This window comes from Haliotis rubra, unplaced genomic scaffold, assembly GCF_003918875.1.
Source record: "Haliotis rubra isolate DU_JTF1 unplaced genomic scaffold, ASM391887v1 Scf29, whole genome shotgun sequence".
Lineage (NCBI taxonomy): Eukaryota > Metazoa > Mollusca > Gastropoda > Lepetellida > Haliotidae > Haliotis > Haliotis rubra.
Window position 1 is genome coordinate 1,010,492 of NW_025766957.1, and position 22,419 is coordinate 1,032,910.

The 22,419-nt window shown below is 39.6% G+C and overlaps 1 protein-coding gene across 1 annotated transcript in view; it reads right to left on the bottom strand.

Annotated features, from left to right (window-relative positions):
* The window catches only part of LOC124281866 (zinc transporter 1-like), a 35,427-nt gene extending 13,388 nt beyond the window's left edge, over nt 1-22,039 (bottom strand). The window contains exons 1-5 of the mRNA XM_046717881.1: nt 21,543-22,039; nt 7,296-7,487; nt 6,769-6,997; nt 4,835-5,032; nt 3,173-3,314 (exon numbers count right to left, since the gene is read on the bottom strand). Coding sequence (XP_046573837.1) covers nt 3,173-3,314; nt 4,835-5,032; nt 6,769-6,997; nt 7,296-7,472 — 746 coding nt within the window. The 5' untranslated portion in view covers nt 7,473-7,487; nt 21,543-22,039. The remainder of the gene's footprint in view (nt 1-3,172; nt 3,315-4,834; nt 5,033-6,768; nt 6,998-7,295; nt 7,488-21,542) is intronic.
* Nucleotides 22,040-22,419: the final 380 nt, after the last annotated feature.

Here is a 22,419-nt window from a genome sequence, read left to right on the forward strand (position 1 = left end):
TGTCCAGATGACTGCGCTACTGACATCACATGTAAATTGATGCCCTGAAAACTAGGATCATGTTGAAAACTAGCAGAGTTCGACAAATTTGGCCCTATCTAGATGCAAGTTCACGAACCTCGTTGAGGATGTGGAAAACCAGTGTTGACAAGTCCCGATCCTTCATGTTGAATGTAATCAATAGAACATCTAGTATATTGCTCTAGGTAGCAGTAGGTGGTCGGCGAACCATGTGATCATGTATGTCGAATCAACCAAAACCATTCCTGCATCTTATAGGCGACTGGCATAGCCCAAACCATGAAAACAAAGATGAGGCTCGATGTGGGTTAAGTGTCTTGGGAGGCATCCCAGACACAATTGGCATAGGTTCTGATAGGCTGGTAAGATGTGCCGTGTTGGAGGTGAGGTGAAATTGGGTTTTACGTCGTGCTTGAGAATATTTCGCTCATATGACGACGTGCATGCGTGTGTATGTGTATGTGCGGCTGCTTGTACTAGCCCAGACTTAAGTTGGTTTTATAGTGCTAGCCCACTGAGATACCATGCCGCAGTGAAGCATGAATACCCCACTCAGACACATTATACTGACTCCGAGCCGACCAGTCCTTATTGTACCCATTAATGCCGAGCGCCAGGCAGGGACCAACAAGTACCATATTTTAACGTCTTTTGGTATGACGCGGTCGGGGATCGAACCCGCGACCTTCCGCTCTCCGGGCGGACGCTCTAACCACTACACCACGGAGGCGGTCACGCCGTGTTGGAAATAACACGAGTGGTGAATCGCCAAATGCTAGCAAGGTCCGAGGAACGGATTATTGACAAATGCTGACAGTTCGATGAGTGCTGACAATTCAGTGATCTTGAACGGCCAGGTGAACTGGTTCGGTGATAGGAAGTGGTTCGGCCTGGTGAAACGGTACAAGTCGGGCTGGTAAACGGGTCAGGGTGGTGAGCCGGAACGTTGATGTGATCTGAATTAGTCCGTGATTTGGATCGGCGTTGTGATCTGGATCGTGACTGTGATCTGGATCGGTTCGGTAATCTGAAACGTTTAAATGATCTCAGCTGATCAGATCAGATGAACCGGTGAGGCGAGGTGAAATGTTCCGGCCGAGGTGAATCGTTTCGGTGAAGAGAGCCGTTACGGTGAGGCGAGGCGTTTCGGTGCTGGGAATTGAATCGATGATGTGAACCATTTCGGTCTTAATATTATGGCAAATTGAGTCGATGACGTAATCCACATACGCTGTGGCGAAACGGTTCGGTCTGGTGAATCCATTCGGTATGGTGAACCGATTTGGCGATTTGACGATGTAGATCGGCTGTGTGAGTAAGCTGGCAACACAGAGCTGTTTGATGAGGAGGAACGACGAGTAGACATCTGATGATGCGCCAATGTGATGATGGGATGATGCCAATGTGATGATGCGCCACATGGGAATCTCCGGACGACGAGCAGTTACTACTGGTCGTTGAAAGCGGGGGTTTGCCGGGTGATCAACTGTTGAAGTGTAACGAGCTCTGTCTGCCAGCCAATGGGAGCAAGCATGTCTATATGCTCTAAAAACGTCCTTGAAAAGGGAGAACATTCCCGACAACGTTTGCTCCAGGAACACAGGTCAATACAGCCCACACATGACGAGTGGGGATCCGAGGAAGTAAATATTGTTACAGTGTGCACAAAATTACGCTACTTAGGGTCAACAACCCATGATATATTTCTCATGTTAACTTGTAAGGAAAGCTGAGAACTCTCACAATACATCCACACAGTGGTGCGACAAGAAGAAGAATGATCACTCTGAGGTAGTTACGTGGGTAGACAGGGGAACATGCTGCATGCTTAGCCGTGGACTAGGGACCTGTCCTATAAGGAGAGCAGCCTGGGGAACACAGGCGTATGGACAAGAGAGGCCTACAGGAAAAGTTCTCATTCGTTCCACTCAGCGTCGAAGCAATAGAGAGAAGTGCAAATCGTGAGATGGGATAAGTTTAAAAATTAAAAGTTTTTAAGGTTTCTTGTGATATTCAGAGGTACTTCTCAAACCACCATTTCACTTCCATACATTACTGCATGCCCTTATAAATGGCTAATTTGATTTGAACTGTACAGTCCCCTTCAATCACTTAGAAACTTAGCATTTGTTACAAAGAATCAAATGTAATTTTTTACATAATATCAGCTGTAATTTGTTTCAGGGGATCAGATGTACTTGTTTACAGAATATCATCTATAATTTGTTACAGAATATCAGCTGTAATTTGTTACAGAGAATCACCGGTGAGGAAGTGAGTCAACAGTAATAAATAATGCAATGCTGTATCAAGAAATGAGTATGTCAGTATTGCACAGCGATGAGCAGCATTTAAGTCACATTACAACATGTTAGCTAATGAGAAAGGAAAGACCAATGTTATGCAGGTCTTAGATGCTAACGACTTTGGTGAAATTAATGAACACGGGCAATATGCTGACAAGCCAAGGAACATAATCAGGGTCATTCTCTTCCCACAGAAGTTACTTGTCATATCTTCCTACGAACCTCTGTTCTAATACGGCCCTTTCACGGTGTGAGTGTTCAACATTCGTGATTGGTTGCAATCAGATTTGGTTGTGCAGTCAGTGACGTTGTTTCAAAAGTGATCATTTGCAAGGCCTCAGTCATTTCTGTATGCTTCGGGAAAACTAGAACCTCTTCCCCTGAGTGATGCAGAATGGTTAATCAATGGCGTCTCCATCGCCCTCGTTGACAGCGGACAGGGTAGCGATTATATATATAATTTATATATCTTGTGTGTCACATCAATACAAGTCCCCGGCAGAGGAAGGATATTTGTGGCCACACCTTAGAATTTGGATCTAAGTCGATGCAATACGTGTTCTGATTGGATAAAAAAAGGGAGATAAGTTGTGTTGCGATTTTATGCCACTAGGGGATTTTCCGAGAACCGGGAAATATGTCCGTATTAGAACAGAGGTTCGTATGATGATATGACAAATAACCTCTGTGGGAAGAGAATGAATCAGGGTGGACTGAAATTCAAATCTTTGATTATAGGTAGGGGGAACACAACAAGGGACACGACAAGGGACACAACTCTGCACATCAAACTGTGACCTGACAACAGGGCCACCAATGTGCCAGACAGTGAATATGGTGCCTACCTCATAACTGGATCCACATAATACTTCCAGTCTCCCTCCACAAACCAGATGACGAGGGCACTGATGATGACAATGACAGACCCTAGGGCGTCTCCCAGCACGTGGAGGAACACCCCTCTCATGTTCAGCTGGGATTGGGAAACTGGGCAAATCATCAATACATCTCTCATTATGAGGTGAGGTGAGGTGAGGTGGGGTGAGGTGAAGTGAAATTGGGTTTAACGTCGTGCTTGAGAATATTTCGCTCATATGACGACGTGCATGCGTGTGTATGTGTATGTGCGGCTGCTTGTACTAGCCCAGACTGAAGCTGGTTTTATAGTGCTAGCCCACTGAGATACCAAGCCGCAGTGAAGCATGAATACCCCACTCAGACACATTATACTGACTCCGAGCCGACCAGTCCTTGTTGTACCCAATAATGCCGAGCGCCAGGCAGGGACCAACAAGTACCATATTTTAACGTCTTTTGGTATGACGTGGCCTGGGATCGAACCCGCGACCTTCCGCTCTCTGGGCGGACGCTCTAACCACTACACCACGGAGGCGGTCTCTCATTATGAAACTCCCTTTAAAAAAGATCCAAATGTTTTCTAGCCTTTACAGGGGTATTACAAACATACCTGTTAATTGCACATTTTTTTATGACAAGCATAAACCTTGTGAATGACAACAAACATATCAGAATTAAAACATAAATGAAAATTTAAGAGATGGCATTCTGTGTACAGGTGTATGAGTTTCTTTGAATGTCAACATATTGGAAGTGAGTGAGTATGGTTTGATGCCGCTTTCAGCAATATTTTAGCAATATTATGGCAGGGTGACACCAGAAATGAGCTTCACACATTGTACCCATGTGGGGAATCCAACCCGGGTCTTCGGCATGACAAGCGAACAGTTTGACCACTAGACTTCCCCACTGTCCTCCGCATACTGGAAGCAGCATTTATGAAAGCATTGAACATGTTAAATATCAAAATGTGTTCAGCATTATATCTCTATATGAGATAGCTTTAATGAGTCGATTGTGAGGGTTTGTTGGTGAGTGAGTGGATGGGTGGATGGAAGTGAGTGAGTGAGTGAGTGAGTGAGTGTGTGGAGTGAGTGAGTGAGTGAGTGAGTGAGTGAGTGAGTGAGTGAGTGAGTGAGTGAGTGAGCGAGCGAGCGACAAGGCAAAAGGTCGTCTTTTACATACGGCACTTACAGATCAGGAACTATCATTATCATCCAGTTTATTATATCCTCCTGTTATGGGTTTTAGGACTCTTAAAGATCATCCCTTGTTGTCGCATGAACAATTGTAAAACATGACACTTACATATAAAGGATAACTTCATTCAAAACACAAGCCAAGATTCAAGAATTTACAAAATCTGTGAGAAGCAACACTGCTCGTAACAGCACGAGTAAGCACTACTGTCCAAAAACGTATGATGTCCCAAAACCTATGATATGACGATACTTCCATTTCCCATGTGATAAATACTTTGTATATCTTCATGAAATCATAATGAAATGGATAAAACAAACTACTTCTTAATTGAGGACAACACCAAAGTGATTCTATTTGTCTGCCCAAGTGAAGTGAATCAAGGGACGTAACTCTGCACGGGTTTGACTACAAGGGTGTATATAGATTAATACAACGTATATACTCACCAACTTTGGGTTTGCTGCTTTCTATCTCTATCTGTACATCCATATCACCTTCCCCATCCTGAGTGTTGAGGCCATTGATGATATTTTGCTTTGTAACAAGTTTCTCATTCTCGGTACTTGGTTCGTCGTGACTGTCATGACCGTGGTGAGTGTGACCCCCTCCACCATGATTGTGACTGCCTCCTCCGTGGGAGTGACCTGAGGAAAATAATCAAGTCACTTTTACCCCTGATGTTTATATCATTGGACTGTAACATGATTGAGAAGATTTGATTTAATATTAGTCAAAATAATTCTGCCTTTGCTATAAGTTAACGATATCCCACTTATACCTGAAACTCATACACATAAATATCATTGAAGTGTTAGAAACATCTCAGTGAAATGACCGTCATAAGTGATTATTATTATCCGTTATTATATCAGAGTTATGATCGCCCTGGAGCTGAGATTGCTTTGTGGTAACTAATATTCAGAAATATATTCAGAGTTTGTTTTTAATAGTATTTTATACAGGGATTTACCTCGACTCCTGTATTTAAGGGTCCCTTGGACACATATTCTTAATTTTCAGGGTTCCTGGACTACAAAATGGGGGTCCCAGACACTTAAATATTATTATTAATACTGTGTTGTGTATCATGATCATCACATTGTTACAGTAATTAAATTGCAAATGATACCATAACCCAATTAGTTGCAAACTCAGTGATAACTTATTTTCACTTGATTGGAAATTTTACAAAAAATATTTGGACTTTTTCTGCATCCCTTGGATGCACTAATAAATTTCGTTGCGTCCATTGTCAATTTTTATGTGTATAGGACACAGGAATTCGGGTCCTGTAAATCCCTGTTTAATATTTGATATTTTATGGTTACAAGTGAGAGAGTTGGGTTTTACGCCGCCTTAAGCAATATTTCAGCAATATCAAGCGGGGGACACCAGAGATGGGCTTCACACATTGTACCCATGTGGGGAATCAAACCCGGGTCTTCAACATGACGAGCCGATGCCTTAACCACTAGTCTACCCCACTGCCCCTTATGGTTACAAAATAAACCTAACTTAAAACTAACAGAGTTTCCTTTACTCAAATAGGCTGAAATGGTAAATATGAAACTGGCCTTTAGATATTTTATCACCTTTGAAGAAAGATACTGTAAACATACTTATTTTCGTGTGGTGCAATTTTCGCGGAATTGACAGTTTAGACTACATCGCGCGGTCAATTATTCGCGCAATCAGTAATTGCCGGAACTGCCAGCTGTCTCTTTGGCCGCCACTAATAGCAGTGAAAACAAACAGAGTGGCTTAACCTGTCAGGCGGCGTTTATTGCATACTCACAGGAACTCCCTATCTGTGCGATATACTAGTACACAGTAATCCGAATTCTGACCTGAATTAACTTCTACTGTATATGAAGCTCTTTGTGATTTCAAACAAGCCGGGTTGTTGTGAATGAGATGATTGAGTGTTAAGTGACTATTCGCTTCATGATGTACTGGTAAATAAAATCTTAATGAATAAATAAAATACTGCTGTATTATTTCTTTCCGAGTCATTTCATGGTAATCTGTTTTGTATCAAACCATCTGTCATGTGACCAATTTCCATGGTGGCCACAACACACATTGCTGTTTTTGCTAATTTGGGGATGGGATTTGGCTCATTATTTAATTATGTTTTGGGAAATACATTACAGCTACAGTTAAGTATGATTCTTTATGCTACTATCAGTCGTCATTTTAAGATTCCTATAGATTTCTGTCTTCAAACTTGATGTGTTATGGTAACAACTCAGGGGCGAGCGTGGCTAGACTGTATAAATTTTCGCGCTAAAATGTTTTGCGCAAAAAGCGAGAAAATAAAACCTCTCGAAATATAATACTTTTACAGTATGCAAGGTTGCTTTTTGTGTTATTTTCTTACCATGTTGATGAAATAAAGCCAGACCAATGAGGTTCACCACGAGACCACACACCCCAACAATCAGCATCAGCTTGGGGTCATCGATCTCCTCAACCTGGACCAATCGTTTGAGGGATTCCACCAGGATAGAGAAACACAGCGCAAGGAGAAACACAGAATTGACAAGGGCCCCCAGAACTTCAGCGCGGATCCAGCCAAAGGTATTCTTCTCACTCGGCCAACGTGCAATCTGAATTCAGAAAAGATATGACAAGGGATACTGAAAATTTCATCTTTTTGATGCACTAATCATCTTGATGGGGAAATCTTTGAAATGGCATTTAGAAGTGATACACTTAAAGAAGAGAGATTTTATGGATGTCAACTACTTTATTATGAAGAAATACAACATTTAGGAGTATATGAGGAAGTTGATGAGGAAATGAGGAAGTTGATAAGGAAGTGTTTCCATTTTCATATTTGTATCGGATAGTGAAGGAATATATGGCTTGGGCCAGCAAACTGAAGGGAATGTGAAGGTGACTTACCCTAACACAGGAAAATCCCACGATTAATGCCACAACATCAGACAACATGTGAAAGGAGTCTGCCACAAGGGCGATGGAGTTGGTGATGTAGCCTACGATGATCTCCACCAGGAAGAATGCTCCAGTGAGACCCAGCATGGTCAACAAGCGACATGTTTTACCAGAGTAGCGACCCATGTCTTTTCTCTGAAACTAACCATTGACAAGAAATCAGGAACCATGCTTCTCGTGCAGTCAGGCATTCAGTCAGTTTACATTAGCCTAACCTATTTAAATCTCCTTCTTCAGTTACATGGTTTAAGTGAGTGAGTGAATGATTGAGTGAGTTCAGTTTTACCCCACATTCAGGAAATATTCCAGGTAAATGGCTGCGGTCTGCAACCTCCTTCTTCAGTTACAAGGTTTAAGTGAGTGAGTGAGCTCAGTTTTATGCCACACTTAGGAAATGTTCCAAGTATATGGCTTTAATCTGTAAATAATTGAGTCTGGACCAGTGATCAACAGCATGAATATTGATCTACGCAATTGGGATACGATGACATGTGTTAACCAAGTCAGAGAGCCTGACCACCCGATCCCGGTAGTCGCCTCTCTCGAGAAACGTGTTACTGAAGTTCAATTCTAACCCGGATCTTCACGGGTCTACATGGTTTAAGAAAGAATCCTACTTTTTACTAAATATGACTAGTTTGGTCCTTTGCAAGGTTGTTGTTACTGGTTTGTTGTTCAACCAAGCACTAAGCAATATTCTAGCCTGTAAATAATGAAGTCTGGGCCATACAATCCTATGATAAGCAACAATCCACGCAATTGGAATACGATGACATGTGTCAACCAAGTCAGCGAGCCTGACCACCTGATCCTGTTAGCCACCTCTTACAACAAATATGGGTCGCTGAAGACCAATTCTAAACTGGGTCTTCACAATTCTCCTTAGCAAAGCTAGTACAATGAATCAACTATAAGGCATGACAAGGTGAATGTGACGATAAGGGGTGGGTATTGCAAGGAATTTTCATATTGCGATAAATTGCGATGCGAAAGCATGTATTGTGATATGTATTGCAATTTATTGCAAGAAGTTTTCTTTAACAAAAATATGTATAATCGAGTTAATGCTTGATTTATAAAGCAAAAACGCAACACAAAAACAATACTTGATTAGGCGTTAATAAAAACAAAATCATGACAAAATAAAAATGTAAATAATGATTGGCACAAATGAAACAAGGAAAGGAACAATTTAAAAAACGGAAATATCCTGAAGATTTCCGAGCGTTACGAAGTTTTTCGAATGCATGTCAAAATACCGGTTTTCAATCAGCGTATCGCAATACGTATCGTTTTCATGTCTGAACCGGTAAATACTGGTAAACTGGTTATATTGCGCAGCCCTAGTGACGATATCCCAAATATTGGGTGACAAATATGACTATTGGGTAATGAATACAATAAAAAGTCAGATGATCATTCTAATGGTCAATATATCTTGTGAAACAATGTGAAAAAGTTACTTGACATGTTTCAACCATGTTGACAGTGATAATTTATCACAGCAATGAACAGTGACCACACTGCTGTCAAACTGAATATACTTAAATGCTGGCTATTATCCTACCTGGCTTGCATATCTCATTTTGATATAAAAAATAACAACCAAATTCAAGTAAAACACTCCGTTATAAAAATGATTGTGAATATCCAAGTCTAGTGATCATCGAATACACATGTGAATTGTAACAGCCCAAGACCTCAGGAAACCTTGTGTTGTTATGGTCACCTTATATATATATAACACAGCTGTTCAATTTCCATAGCTCTTATGTAGGAATGCAAGTACACTCAGCCCTCATTAATTCTCTTTGACATGTTTTTCAGATGAGTGAATATTCATTATCTGTCATAACTATATCCAAATATATATAAATGTACTTCATCACTTGCATGATTTCACTAATAGTCCTATACAATGTTGGCAAAGTGAAAACAAACAAAAATATTAGTTTTATGTATGAACAAACAGAATGACAGAAAACTGTGAACTGTTTTATGCATCCAGCCTGTCTGATGCTGATAAGAAGATTCCTTTATAATATATTTTTACCACTTGCAACTAAATAAACAAAACCTACTTCTGTAGGTTAAAGATTTAATAAAGAGACTAATCTGAAAATGACCTCCAGCATGTTCCAGGTACTTTTGATGAACATTTATGTACAATTTAAAGCCTGATGGAATTTATTGACAAAATCTGTCTGAGTTTGTGTGTTGATCATATCGGACATTAAACATGCCAAATTGGGTCAATGATTTCCTTTTCCCATTTGTTCAAAGGTATGCAACATAGTTCTGGGTGTTTTCTTTCCTGCTTGTGCACCAAGGTTTGACCTCACAAATATGTATTTTGTCTAGTTTATTGTTTTTTTAGTTTTTGCAGACAATACCAATGGCCATACATGAAATCAGTGTTGAGTACGGCATGACATACAGTGAGTGAGTGAATCAGTATGGTTTTACGCCGCTTTTAGCAACATTACAGCAACATCACAGCAGGGGGACACCAGAAATGGGCTTCACACTTTGTACCCATGTGGGGAATCAAACCCTGGTTTTTGCCATGATGAGCAAACAGTTTGACCACACCACAATCAACAGCATGAACATTGATCTACGCAACTGGGATACGATGACATGTGCCAAGCAAGTCTGCGAGCCTGACTGTCCGATCTTGTTGGTCGCCCCTTACGACAAGTATGAAGACCAATTCTAACCCGGATCTTTACGGGTAACTTCACACATTGTACCCATGTGGGGAATCGAACCCAGGCCTTTGGCATGATGAGTGAACACTTTAACCACTAGGCTACTCCACTGCCCCTTGCATGAAATACAGCTGAACCTCGCTTATCCAGACGCATGCAGCCTTTAAAAAATTGTCGGGATAAACAAACCGTCAGATATCTAAATCAGTAAATGTCTTGTCAGTTACCCCCTACCCAATTTATCATCAACAACAAAAACCAGGAAAATTACATAATGCATAAGATCGGGCATGATGCATAGTAATACAATTACAGTGTAGCCCGTCGGCTTCAGCAAATTTAGGTGAATGAAAGAGTGATACTTTAAAAATCTGAAATCTGAGATAAAACATCAGTAATTGCAGTTATAAATTTTATTTTCTGTCCTTCTTGGCATTGATTTATATGCAAGGAATAAGACTACTGTGAACATTTTCTTGTAAGAAAGCAGGAATTAGCACAGAAGAAATAATGAACACACGCAGACAAAGTCATCAATATCCCCCGCAATGGCAAAATACTCTTCATGATTATGTCTACGAGTTATGATTATGTCAAATATTTAGGTGTGTATATAGAAAAGTGGAAGGAGAGTATTGAAAGGTTTTTAGAGTTCTGCTCCGGAAAAGTGCACTACCACTAATTTCTGTTTTAGTCAAACTTGTTGCCATGGAAATGTCATAACAAAATTATTCAGACTTCCAAAACTACCAAAACGGAACCAGTACACCACCAGACCAATCTATGTGCCAAGTTTTGTGAAGAAACATTGAACGGTTTTAGAGTTCAGCTCCGGAAAAGAGCACAACCACCAATATCAGGCTAAGTCAAACTTGTTGACATGGAAATGCCAAAAATATTTTATTCAGAATTCCAAAACTACCAAAAGGCACCAGTACACCACCAGATCAATCTATGTGCCAAGTTTGGTAAAGAAATAGTCAACGGTTTTAGAGTTCAGCTCCGGAAAAGTGTACTATAGTTTGGCATAGAATGCATGTGGACCCGTTTTTTTGTAAATATCTCTTCATCCAATGACCCAATCGATCTCAAACTGTGCAAGTGGATGTTTTGTCAGACAACCTAATCCCATTGTAAATCACTGATTTTATGCATTTGTATTAAAGAATCTGTCTATGTAACTGTCAACAAAATAAACAGCAGAACGCAGACGGCTTGCAGAGGGAGGGAGCCAATGACCTGTAACAGCGGCAGTCTTGGGTCATAAAAAACCCCGGGTCCACATGCATTTCATGCCAAACTATACCACCAATTTCAGGCTAAGTCAAACTTTTTGCCATGGAAAGGCCAAAAATGTTTTATTCAGAATTCCAAAACTACCAAAAGGCACCAGTACACCACCAGATCTATCTATGTGCCAAGTTTGGTGAAGAAATATTGCACGGTTTTAGAGTTCTGTTCCGGAAAAGACAAATGTGCACGGACGGAAGGATGCACGCACGGAGTCCATTTTAATACCCCCTGCAAAACAGCGTTGCAGGGGATAAAAATAACACACAGAATTTTGATTGAATGGTCAGAATAAATTGTATCAGACACCATTGTTATATCAGGAATAATGCGTTCCAATATTGGAATATTTTACTATAGACCCTTGAAATAATAATGATCATCAATAACATAAAAATATAAATGTAACCCTTAACATAGACAAAACTTAATGAGATTTTTAATTAAACTATCTATTGTTTACTAACATAAGCAGAGGTATATGATGGGTATTTTTATATAAACTATTCGTAGTGATCAGCTGATAATCTGATGAAATTCACAACCCAAGCACATGATATCCTTCCCTTGGATGTATAATCCGGGATGATGAATTGCAAAATAAATATCGTGAAGCTTGGTACTTGTCCGGTAAGTCGGACACAATACTGGGTATTCTGCACTGCCTGATTTGTCTGGATACAGAAACTGGATTTCCAGTAAATGGGTCATTTTGTGTTGTATGTATTAAGCAAATATCATCTGGCCGGCGAGGTTTCCTGACATCTGGGGTTTAGATAAGTAGGGCTGTGTTATTGGCAAATAAATTGTATTGCAATATGCTGCAATTCAGGTATTAGTGTTGCGGTACGTATTGCGATATATTGGTTTGACAGTAAGTGACACTAATAGTATATGTCGATCCTATTTTCTACATCGAAGTCCCTAATATTATATGCTACGGTTCTTATTACAGTTATCGCAAAATTAGGTTTAACGCATTACAGTATGCCATCTTGTCATTGAATAATGAATGAAAACATCTGTTGTGAATGAACAACTTCATAAATGTTCTTTACCCAATATACCGGTTCTCATATTACAATACGGTAGTATTGTTTGAAAAGCGCATTGTATACCGGTAATACCATGCAGTCTTACAGATAAGTGAGGTTCCACTGAAGATGTTTTGCTGTTGGAACACTTGGTTCACAAACCTGGCAAAATGAGCATGTGCATGTCATCATGATAGATGAATCACTGCCCAACACCATGTGTGATGGAATGGTGGTGGTGGTGGTGGAATTGGGTTTAACCTCGTGCTTGAGAATATTTCGCTCTTATGACGACGTGCATGCGTGTGTATGTGTATGTGTGGCTGCTTGTACTAGCCCAGACTGAAGCTGGTTTTATAGTGCTAGTCCACTGAGATACCAAGCCGCAGTGAAGCATGAATACCCCACTCAGACACATTATACTGACTCCGAGCCGACCAGTCCTTGTTGTACCCATTAATGCCGAGCGCCAGGCAGGGACCAACAAGTACCATATTTTAACGTCTTTTGGTATGACGCGGCCGGGGATCGAACCCGCGACCTTCAGCTCTCCGGGCGGACGCTCTAACCACTACACCACGGAGGCGGTCCTGTGATGGAATGATGTTGTCCTCATACTATGATAGTAATCAGGTAATCACCCCTGACTCTGCCATGGACAATCTGGAACACAGTTCGGCCAGTCATTGTGACAGCGCTACATACCGTTATGGACCCCCCCTCTAAACACAATCTTGCTGTTCAATGTAACGTCAATGAAATGCTCATTAGGACATCTTGTAATTCGATTCAGTTTGTCATTTAGTTGAAAGTGGACCTTGATTTGCCCAATAATGTTGACAATAGTGTTGGGAATTGGTTGAAATCCTACAACTGACGATTGGTTCATGACCAACTAGCAATCATCTGAAAAAATTGGTTAGCGTCATTTATCAGATTTTACTTTTCAGGTTGTTATTGCAAATAAGTCTAAAGAAAATTTACGTAGTTTTCTGTTGTTTTTTTGTTTAATTTAGAAACTGTGCAAATTGCATTTGCAAATTTCACTTCCCGTTTAAAGATGCAACTTGCTACTTGTGATGACTAATATATCACAAACATAAACTTCCCGGAGTCTTCAACAAATATTCAGTCATGACTTTTCACTAAGTGAAGTGAGTTTTCTAAGAATAAAACACATTTCAGGCCCTGACATCTAAGATATGTTCCATTGTTAAGTGTTTCAAACACAAAAACATTAGTTCCAAAATTGTTTGTGTTTGATTATGAGAAAATGTGATTGATTGCTTGGTCACTTGTTTACTGCGATCAATCCTCGATTATTTCAATTAATCGGAGCACCATTAATCCACATTAGCCCAAAGTGCTGGCATTCCCAACTTCACTGACACCTCTGATTCAGATAATGTGCAGTAACTCGTGGGATAACACAAAGTCCACTTTCTTTGAGAACTGTAGTATTCTCAATGAGTTGTACAGCCTATATTATCTCCGTGATTACTTTATGTGTATCAAGTGACTTGTGTGCTACGTCAGAATAAAGCGGGTGATTGGAACTACTCGCATGTCGTGTTGTCCCTTGTGTGTGTTGACGAAGAGAGTCCATGAAGATACTACAATGGCGACGAGGATGGGATTTGTCGTATTGCTTCAAGGGAAGGTGGTATACACACGCGACATGAACTATGATAGTGATACAAACTCTCACTAATTGGTGGAACTTTCAAACAAAACTTTGAGTGAGAACTTTTGCACTCGTGAAGACGCCATTTATTCTCGTGCATCACATGTATCTCACCTGTCAGTGTCACGGTATGTCGCAAGTCTGGTTTACAGTCTACACCATGTCTACAGTATGTTTTCAACATGAACATTGTAATCATGAACTGGATATTTGGTTGAAATCCTACAACTGACGATTGGTTCATGACCAACTAGCAATCATCTGAAAAATTGGTTAGCGTCATTTTTCAGATTTTACTTTTCAGGTTGTTATTGCAAATAAGTCTAAAGAAAAATTACGTAGTTTTCTGTTGTTTTACTGTAGTATTCTCAATGAGTTGTACAGCCTATATTATCTCCGTGATAACTTTATGTGGATCACGTGACTTGTGTGCTACGTCAGAATAAAGCGGGTGATTGGAACTACTCGCATGTCGTGTTGTCCCTTGTGTGTGTCGACAAGAGAGCCCATGAAGATACTACAATGGCGACGAGGATGGGATCTGTCGTATTGCCTCAAGGGAAGGTGATATACACACGCGACATGAACTATGTTAGTGATACGAACTCTCACTAATTGGTGGAACTTTCAAACAGTACTTTGAGTGAGAACTTTTGCACTTGTGTCGTGAAGACGCCATTTATTCCCGTGCATCACATGTATCTCACCTGTCAGTGTCACGGTATGTCGCAAGTCTGCTTTACAGTGGAACTACAGTCCTCCCACCTCCTACACCATGTCTACAGTATGTTTTCAACATGAACATTTGTCATCATGAACTGGATATTGAGAACATTTTCCATATTTTGTCTAGTCGCACTTGCCTTGACATTCACAAACTTTGACTTTTTCAAATTGTGTCAACAGTGTATAGCCGATATGGCTGACCCTGAACCTGTCGCAGCACCTGTGAACTCTATAATCTACATTTACGTCCTCCACCAGCTCTAAATATGAATTCCACTGATCTGAGTAATGAATTTACGGTCTGGATGGAATCTTTCTCTATTTATGAGGTTGCTAGTGGTCTAGAGACGCAAGGGGACAAGGTTCGAAGGGCTACTTTGTTGCGTTGTCTAGGTACTTCATGTCAAAGAATATTTCTTACATTGCCAGGTCAGAAAAATACTTATGATAGTGCTAAAGCTGTTTTGAGTGCATATTTCAATCCAAAAAGAAACGTTGTGGCAGAACGTTATAGATTTCGTTATCGAGCACAAGGGTCAGATGAGAGTATTGATAATTATGTTACTGATTTGAGAGAACTTGCCAAGACTTGTAATTTTGGTGCTTTGCATGATGAGATGATTAGAGATCAGATTGTTGAGAAATGTGCATCGAAACATTTGAGGGAGAAACTTCTGCTGAAAGATGATTTAACTCTAGATTCTGCTCTTAAGGTTGCAAGGCTTTATGAGATGGCTATGGAAAATTCTAAGGCTATTGCAAGAATTTCTGTTTATATAGTTGATTTTAACTTTACTCAGTCTGGTAATCAGCCGTATAACCGGTGTTACAGATGTGGTTTTTCATATCACAAGGCTTCCGATTGTGGTGCTATCAATGCTAACTGTCTGTTCTGTAAAAAGAAGGGTCATCTGGCTAGGGTATGTAAAGCTAGACAGTCAGGTGGTAGTTCAACCTCATGTAGTAGGTCTAGTTCTACATCAAAGGTTTCAGTTAGGTAAGTCAGTTACTGATAAGCAAGGTCATTCAAAGCAGAAGGCTGGTAGAAAGAAGAAAAAGGGTGGTAAGGTTAAATTACAGCAACAGAATGATAAGCAGAAATTGAATGCAGTGTTGATTGATGAGACATGTTCGGAGTCGGATTCTTTTTCAGAAGATGCAGAGTTTGTTTATTATCTTGATTCAGATTTGTTTACTTCTGTGAATGTCAATGGTAGAGATTTGGAGATGTTCTTAGATTCAGGTTCATATAGGAACATTATTTCAGAGGTGACTTATGATAAATATTTCAAACATTTTCCACTTTCTCCTACAGTTAAACATTTCAAAGCTTATGTTCTGAAGCAGCCAATGGAATGTCTTGGTTATTTTGATGTTCTTTTGAAAGTTAGTGATAATCAAGTTGAAGATAGGAATTATGTCATGTCTGGTGATGAGGTATCTTTGCTTGGAAGGAAGTCTAGTCTTGAGTTGTCTTTGCTTCAGATCAACATCAATGAGGTCAGTTCTTCAACAAACCTAGATATCTTTTTGATGAATTTTCAGATGTTTTTGATGGCTTGGGTCAAATTAAAGATTTTACTCATACTATCAAGGTTAATGAGTCAGTCTCACCGGTTACACAACCACTCCGTAGGTTACCCTATTCTATGGTGGAATCAGTCAATTCTGAGTTAGAGAGGATGATTGATGATGATATTATTGAAGAAGTACATCATGCTACACCTTGGGTTTCCAATATACATTGTGTTCCGAAACCAAATACTTCTGAGATTAGAGTTTGTTGTGATTTATGTGAGATCAACAAGGCTGTTGTTCGTGAGAGGTTTCCAATTCCTACTGTAGATGATACACTCTATGCTATGAAGTCAGCACGTTACTTTGCCAAGCTTGATTGTAAACGGGGATTCTGGCAGATTTTATTGGAAGAGGATTCTAGAGATTTGACAAGTTTTGTTACACACAGAGGTATATTAAGATTTAAAAGACTTCTTTTGGGTTTAAATTCAGCTTCTGAAGCATATCAAAAGGCTATGAACTATGTTTTCCATGATATTTCAGGTTTGGAGAAATATATTGATGACTTGATTTGCTATACAAATTCTCTAGAAGAACTTGAAATTTTGCTAAGAAAAGTTTTCAAAAGATGTAGAGAGTACAATTTAATGCTCAACAAGGACAAGTGTAAACTTGGCATGACAGAGAAAGAGGTTCTAGGACATGTAGTTTCTTCTGAGGGTGTTAGACCTAATCCTAAGAAGGTATCAGCTGTTGAACTAGCTAATCCTCCAGGAAATGTTTCAGAGTTACGTTCATTCTTAGGAGTGTGCAATTACTTGATGAAGTTTATTCCTGGTTTTGCAGATCTTTGTGAGCCATTACGTCTTCTCACTAGAACTGGAGTGAAATGGAAATGGGACGATGTTTGTCAGTCAGCATTTGTATCTTTGAAGAAGGCTATTGGTAAAGCCACATGTTTAGCTTTCTATGATGTTGAGGCTCCAACTATTGTGGTTAGTGATGCTAGTCCAGTTGGTTTGGGTTCAGTTTTACTTCAAGAGCATGGATGATGGTAGTTTTCAACCTATTGCGTTTGCTAGTCGTTCTTTGACAGAAACTGAGCATAGGTATTCACAAATATCTGGTCTGTGGAACATTTCCATAAGTATCTTTGGGGAAGGAAGTTTGTATTACAAACTGATCACCGTCCGTTAATTCACATGCTTACTTTAGAGAAAACAGTTCAGTTACCCCTAGAATTCAAAGATTCGCTTGGAAGTTACAGGGATATGATTTCCAAATTAGACACATAGCTGGCAAATCTAATATTGCAGACTTTTTCTCAAGACAATCTTTATCATCAAAGAAAAGTGACAATGTGGCTGATTATTATATCAGATCTGTGGTTGACACATGTGTGCTAGATATTGATTCAATTACACTGGATGAAATCAGAAACTGTTCATCAAGAGATGGAGAAATTGTGAAAGTATTAAGTGCTTTAGAAACAGATGACTGGAGTGATGTGTCAGTGCAGTATCTGAAGTTCAAGAACGAACTCTCAACGTATGATTCTATTCTTTTGAGAGGAGAGAGAATAGTGATTCCTCGATCACTAAGGTCGAAAGTTTTGAGTATTGCTCATGAGACACATCAAGGCATAGTACGCACTAAACAATTCCTTCGGACTAGATTCTATTGGCCAAATATGGATTTTGAAGTGGAACAACTTGTTAACAAGTGTACAACCTGTGTTCTGAATCAACCTTTAAGAAATGACACTCCATTACAACCTGTAGATCCAGCTCCGAGACCTTGGTCGAAAGTCGGTATAGACATCGTTGGACCTATTGACTCAGCCTACGTGTTAACGTTGATAGACTACTTTTCTTCATATCCATTTGCTGTGGTGATTAAAGACATTACATCAAGTGCTATCACTGAAGTTTTGGAAAAAATATTTTCTGAACATGGTTTCCCAGAAAGCATAGTTTCAGATAATGGTCGTCAATTTGTGAGTGCACAGTTTGTGAAATATTTGAGAATGGCACGGATTGAACATATTCGTTCTTTGCCATATTTTCCCAAGAGCAATGGAAAGATTGAACGTTTCCACAGATTTCTGAAGAAAGCATTCCGTTCTGCATCAACTGATGGGAATGACTGGAAACGACAATTACCGAGAATTCTACAAATGTATAGAGCTACTCCACATCGAGCTACTGGTGAAACTCCAGCCATGTTATTGTTTCATAGGAACATTAAAACTAAATATCCAGTACTGTGTTCATCGAAACCTGATCCATTATTATCAAGAATTACTCTGTTATGCAGAGAAGATGAAGACATATGTAGATGTGAAGAACAGTGTAAGACATCATACGTTTAGTGTTGGTGATAACTCCAACGTACAAACCTGTAAAACATGTGATCATCAACAGGAAACAACGTGATACATTCCAGATCGTGAACTGTGATGCAGGTGTTATCAGTGTAAGAAATGCTAAATTTCTTAGACATGCTCCATGTGAGGATCCAGTGAACTTTGATAATGTTGAGATTCCTGAAGATATGATTCCGAGAAATTTGGTATTAGACAGAACTGAGTCACAAGTACAAGCAACTTCAGTACCTACAGAGAACTCTACTGTTCAACAAGATAAATTGTGTGCTGATTTAGCTGTAGATCTCAGTACTAATGTGACTGAACCTGAAGAAGAAAATGAACTGAGTGGATCTGCTACACAATCAGCAGATACTGCTTGTTTAAGAAGATCTCAAAGGACACGTCGTGCTCCTGCATATTTGAAAGACTATGTAAAGAAATGAACATTTAAATATTCTATATTACCGGTAAGTCATTATGATTTATCATTATGGTGACTTGTGTAATTATGAAAGTGGGATATGTTTGATGGTATATTTATTTGTTGAATCATATTATTTATTACATGTTTGAATGGTGGTAGATTTTAATATTTTCAAATTTAATATTTGAAAATAATTGGTATTTTCAGTACTAACTGTGGGAGGACTGTAGTATTCTCAATGAGTTGTACAGCCTATATTATCTCCGTGATAACTTTATGTGGATCACGTGACTTGTGTGCTACGTCAGAATAAAGCGGGTGATTGGAACTACTCGCATGTCGTGTTGTCCCTTGTGTGTGTCAACAAATCCGAGAGCCCATGAAGATATTTCTGACTTTGAAGTGCATTGTTATGTCCACAATCTGCATGTCTATCTGTTATCATCCAGTGATCTGAAGGAACAAATGAATGTGGGGTCCTATTATGTAATTGCTATGCAAAGAATCTTAAGATTTGTGTAACCTCATGATAAGAATCACCTTTCAATATAAACTGAGATGGAGAAGGTAATATATGATTTTGGGTATTCTCAGAAACATGAATTCTGTTTTTGATGATTTGTACCATGGGTACAATTAAAAAATGAAGTCATGATTATTAGCTTGATTAGTAAGCTACTTCACCATTTGCACTGTTACATAACAATTCGGAAAAGCATGAATACAGTGATTTAGATTGGTAATATTAAACTACCTATAGGCTATAGCTTCATAACAAGCATCGATGAAGACGCTTGTTATGGACCAAGCGTCTTCATCGATGCTTGTTATGGACCTATAGCTGATAAACAACACAATATGTAATGTATTTCAGTTTGGATTTGGGGGCCATTCCCAGTCCATGTACAGCGGAAATGTACTTCTGCTTGTATACTAAAGAGTGCCTAACCAAACTTTCTATTGATTAAGCAACATATTGTGAAAGTGAAAACAGTTTTGTGCAATGCGCAAACAGACTCAGTCTGACCCCAACATTGTACACTATGTCAAGACATGGTGTATACAGAAAGTTGCCTGCATAAAGTATACCATCACTCGTATACCCTAATACTGAACACACCATCAGAACAAGGTGTGTACAGATGTGTCCAGAAAGTTGTCTGCATAAAGTATACCATCACTCGTATACCCTAATACTGAACACACCATCAGAACAAGGTGTGTACAGATGTGTCCAGAAAGTTGCCTGCATAGAGTATACCATCACTCGTATACCCTAATACTGAACACACCATCAGAACAAGGTGTGTACAGATGTGTCCAGAAAGTTGCCTGCATAGAGTATACCAATGTACCGTATACCCCAACACTGTACACTATGTCAAGCCAGGGTGTGTACAGATGTGTACAGAAAGGTGCCTTCATAGAGCATACCACGGTATACCGATTTATCTACCTTTCCTCAGAGGCTGATATTTGGCCCCAAGCCTGCAGTAAATGTCAGCAAAAACTAACAAAGTGGAATTCACAATTTCCCAATTCATGTCCAGATGGTCATAATTAGAGAGATGTCTTGACAAAGCTGCCTCATATTTCACTGATAACAGAACCAATACACAGAGAGACAGGAGTTCCCTTGAATTTCAGGCTACATGTCTCAGTATCTCTGAACCGAAGAAAATAACACCTTTGAATAAACTATTTTTGATGAGAGTAGCTTTTTCAAAGGTTGTATTACAAGAGCACATAGTTTCAAAACCAAGATTAGTCCTTAGGTGACTCACATGTACATGATATGCAGACCCTGTGCGGACAATGACCCATACAACTCCACAAAGATACTGTAGTGCTAAGATCGTAACTCACATACTTTAACATAGACTTGATGGCTAGTGTTCAGATCATAGCTAACTTACAAGTTAGTGAGATGTTTTACAATCGTTCATGTGATTTGAAACTTAATGAAAGATAACAATGAATGTCTCTTAAGTGTCTGAAAACCCACAATATGAGGATATACATATATTGGTCCCCATATATGTATAAAAGAGATCATATATATGCATATAATTGAAGAATACCTATATTGTGGCATGTGGACATTCTGAACTACTAGGAAATAGTGTTTCTATTAGCACAAAAAACTCAGAACATTTCAATGATATGACAAAATGCCCCTTACTTAAAATACGTTTTGTTTTATCGAATCATTTTCTTAATGGCATAATCACAGCGATAAAGTGATAAGATATGCGTACATGCTGGTGACCTGTTGAGATTTGATAAAAAGTAGCCATAACCATGCTGATCAGCAAACAGCCTAGTGATACGTTGCCTCATTCGCTCGCGGTTCGACGATGGCATATTTCTGCTGCCTAGTAACATTAACAAACTCATTTCAACGCCGTATCTACTGGCAAACAAGAAGCATATATACTCACTGTAGATTCTTCTCAGAATATGGCCGAACGTTGTTGAATATTTTGCACACAACTCCCTTTGCAACACAATAGCATGACTGCAATTTCTACATTTTCGAGTTCAGAATATTGCACTCGACACTTGTCAACTTAGATCTGTGTGCAAAAACGGATATCAGACGATTTCCACGGGCGTGCGTCTACTCAGGGCATCATTATTTTAGGATCGTGATCTGGATTGTGAATTTTATCGTTTTCGGACGTTCCTTAGTCTCGAATATCACACAGCTGATCTTACCGGCTGACACAGTTAATACTATCATCATACAAAGGTCGACTGGGTGATATAACGATACTGGACCGAGCAACCGTCTGTCAAGATATTTCTGGTGCATAACGCCAGTGCGATGGCACGCATTACAAGAAATGCTAGTTTAAGACGAATATCGCGGCCGCGCATTTCAGCAAACACACCCGTTTTTCAAAGGTCAGGGCCCGTAAGTAGGTCACGGCACTTCGCGAGAGATTACGTTGTTTAGTACTTCCGGTGACAAACAACGTTTTTCGGCAATGGCGGTAACACTGTTACATAGGGTATGCCGTGGATAATCATACTCGACACTGGCTGTGTGAATCAGAAACCTATGCCATGTAACAGACTATGGACTGCTAAAGCACTAAGGCAATGTTGCATGAATAGCACGTGGCCAAACAGATGCAGAGTTGTCACAGCGTCGTCTTCAGGCTGGCCCATTCATTAGTCGAGGTAAGTTTGTTACTTGGATTTCTTTGTTTTCATTTAAAGGCTGGTATTGTTTAAGCATGGCACGCACAGTAAGGGTGGAGTTGACATGTGTGCAGATTGGTGAATCGTTTGATTGCATTTGATATCTTACAG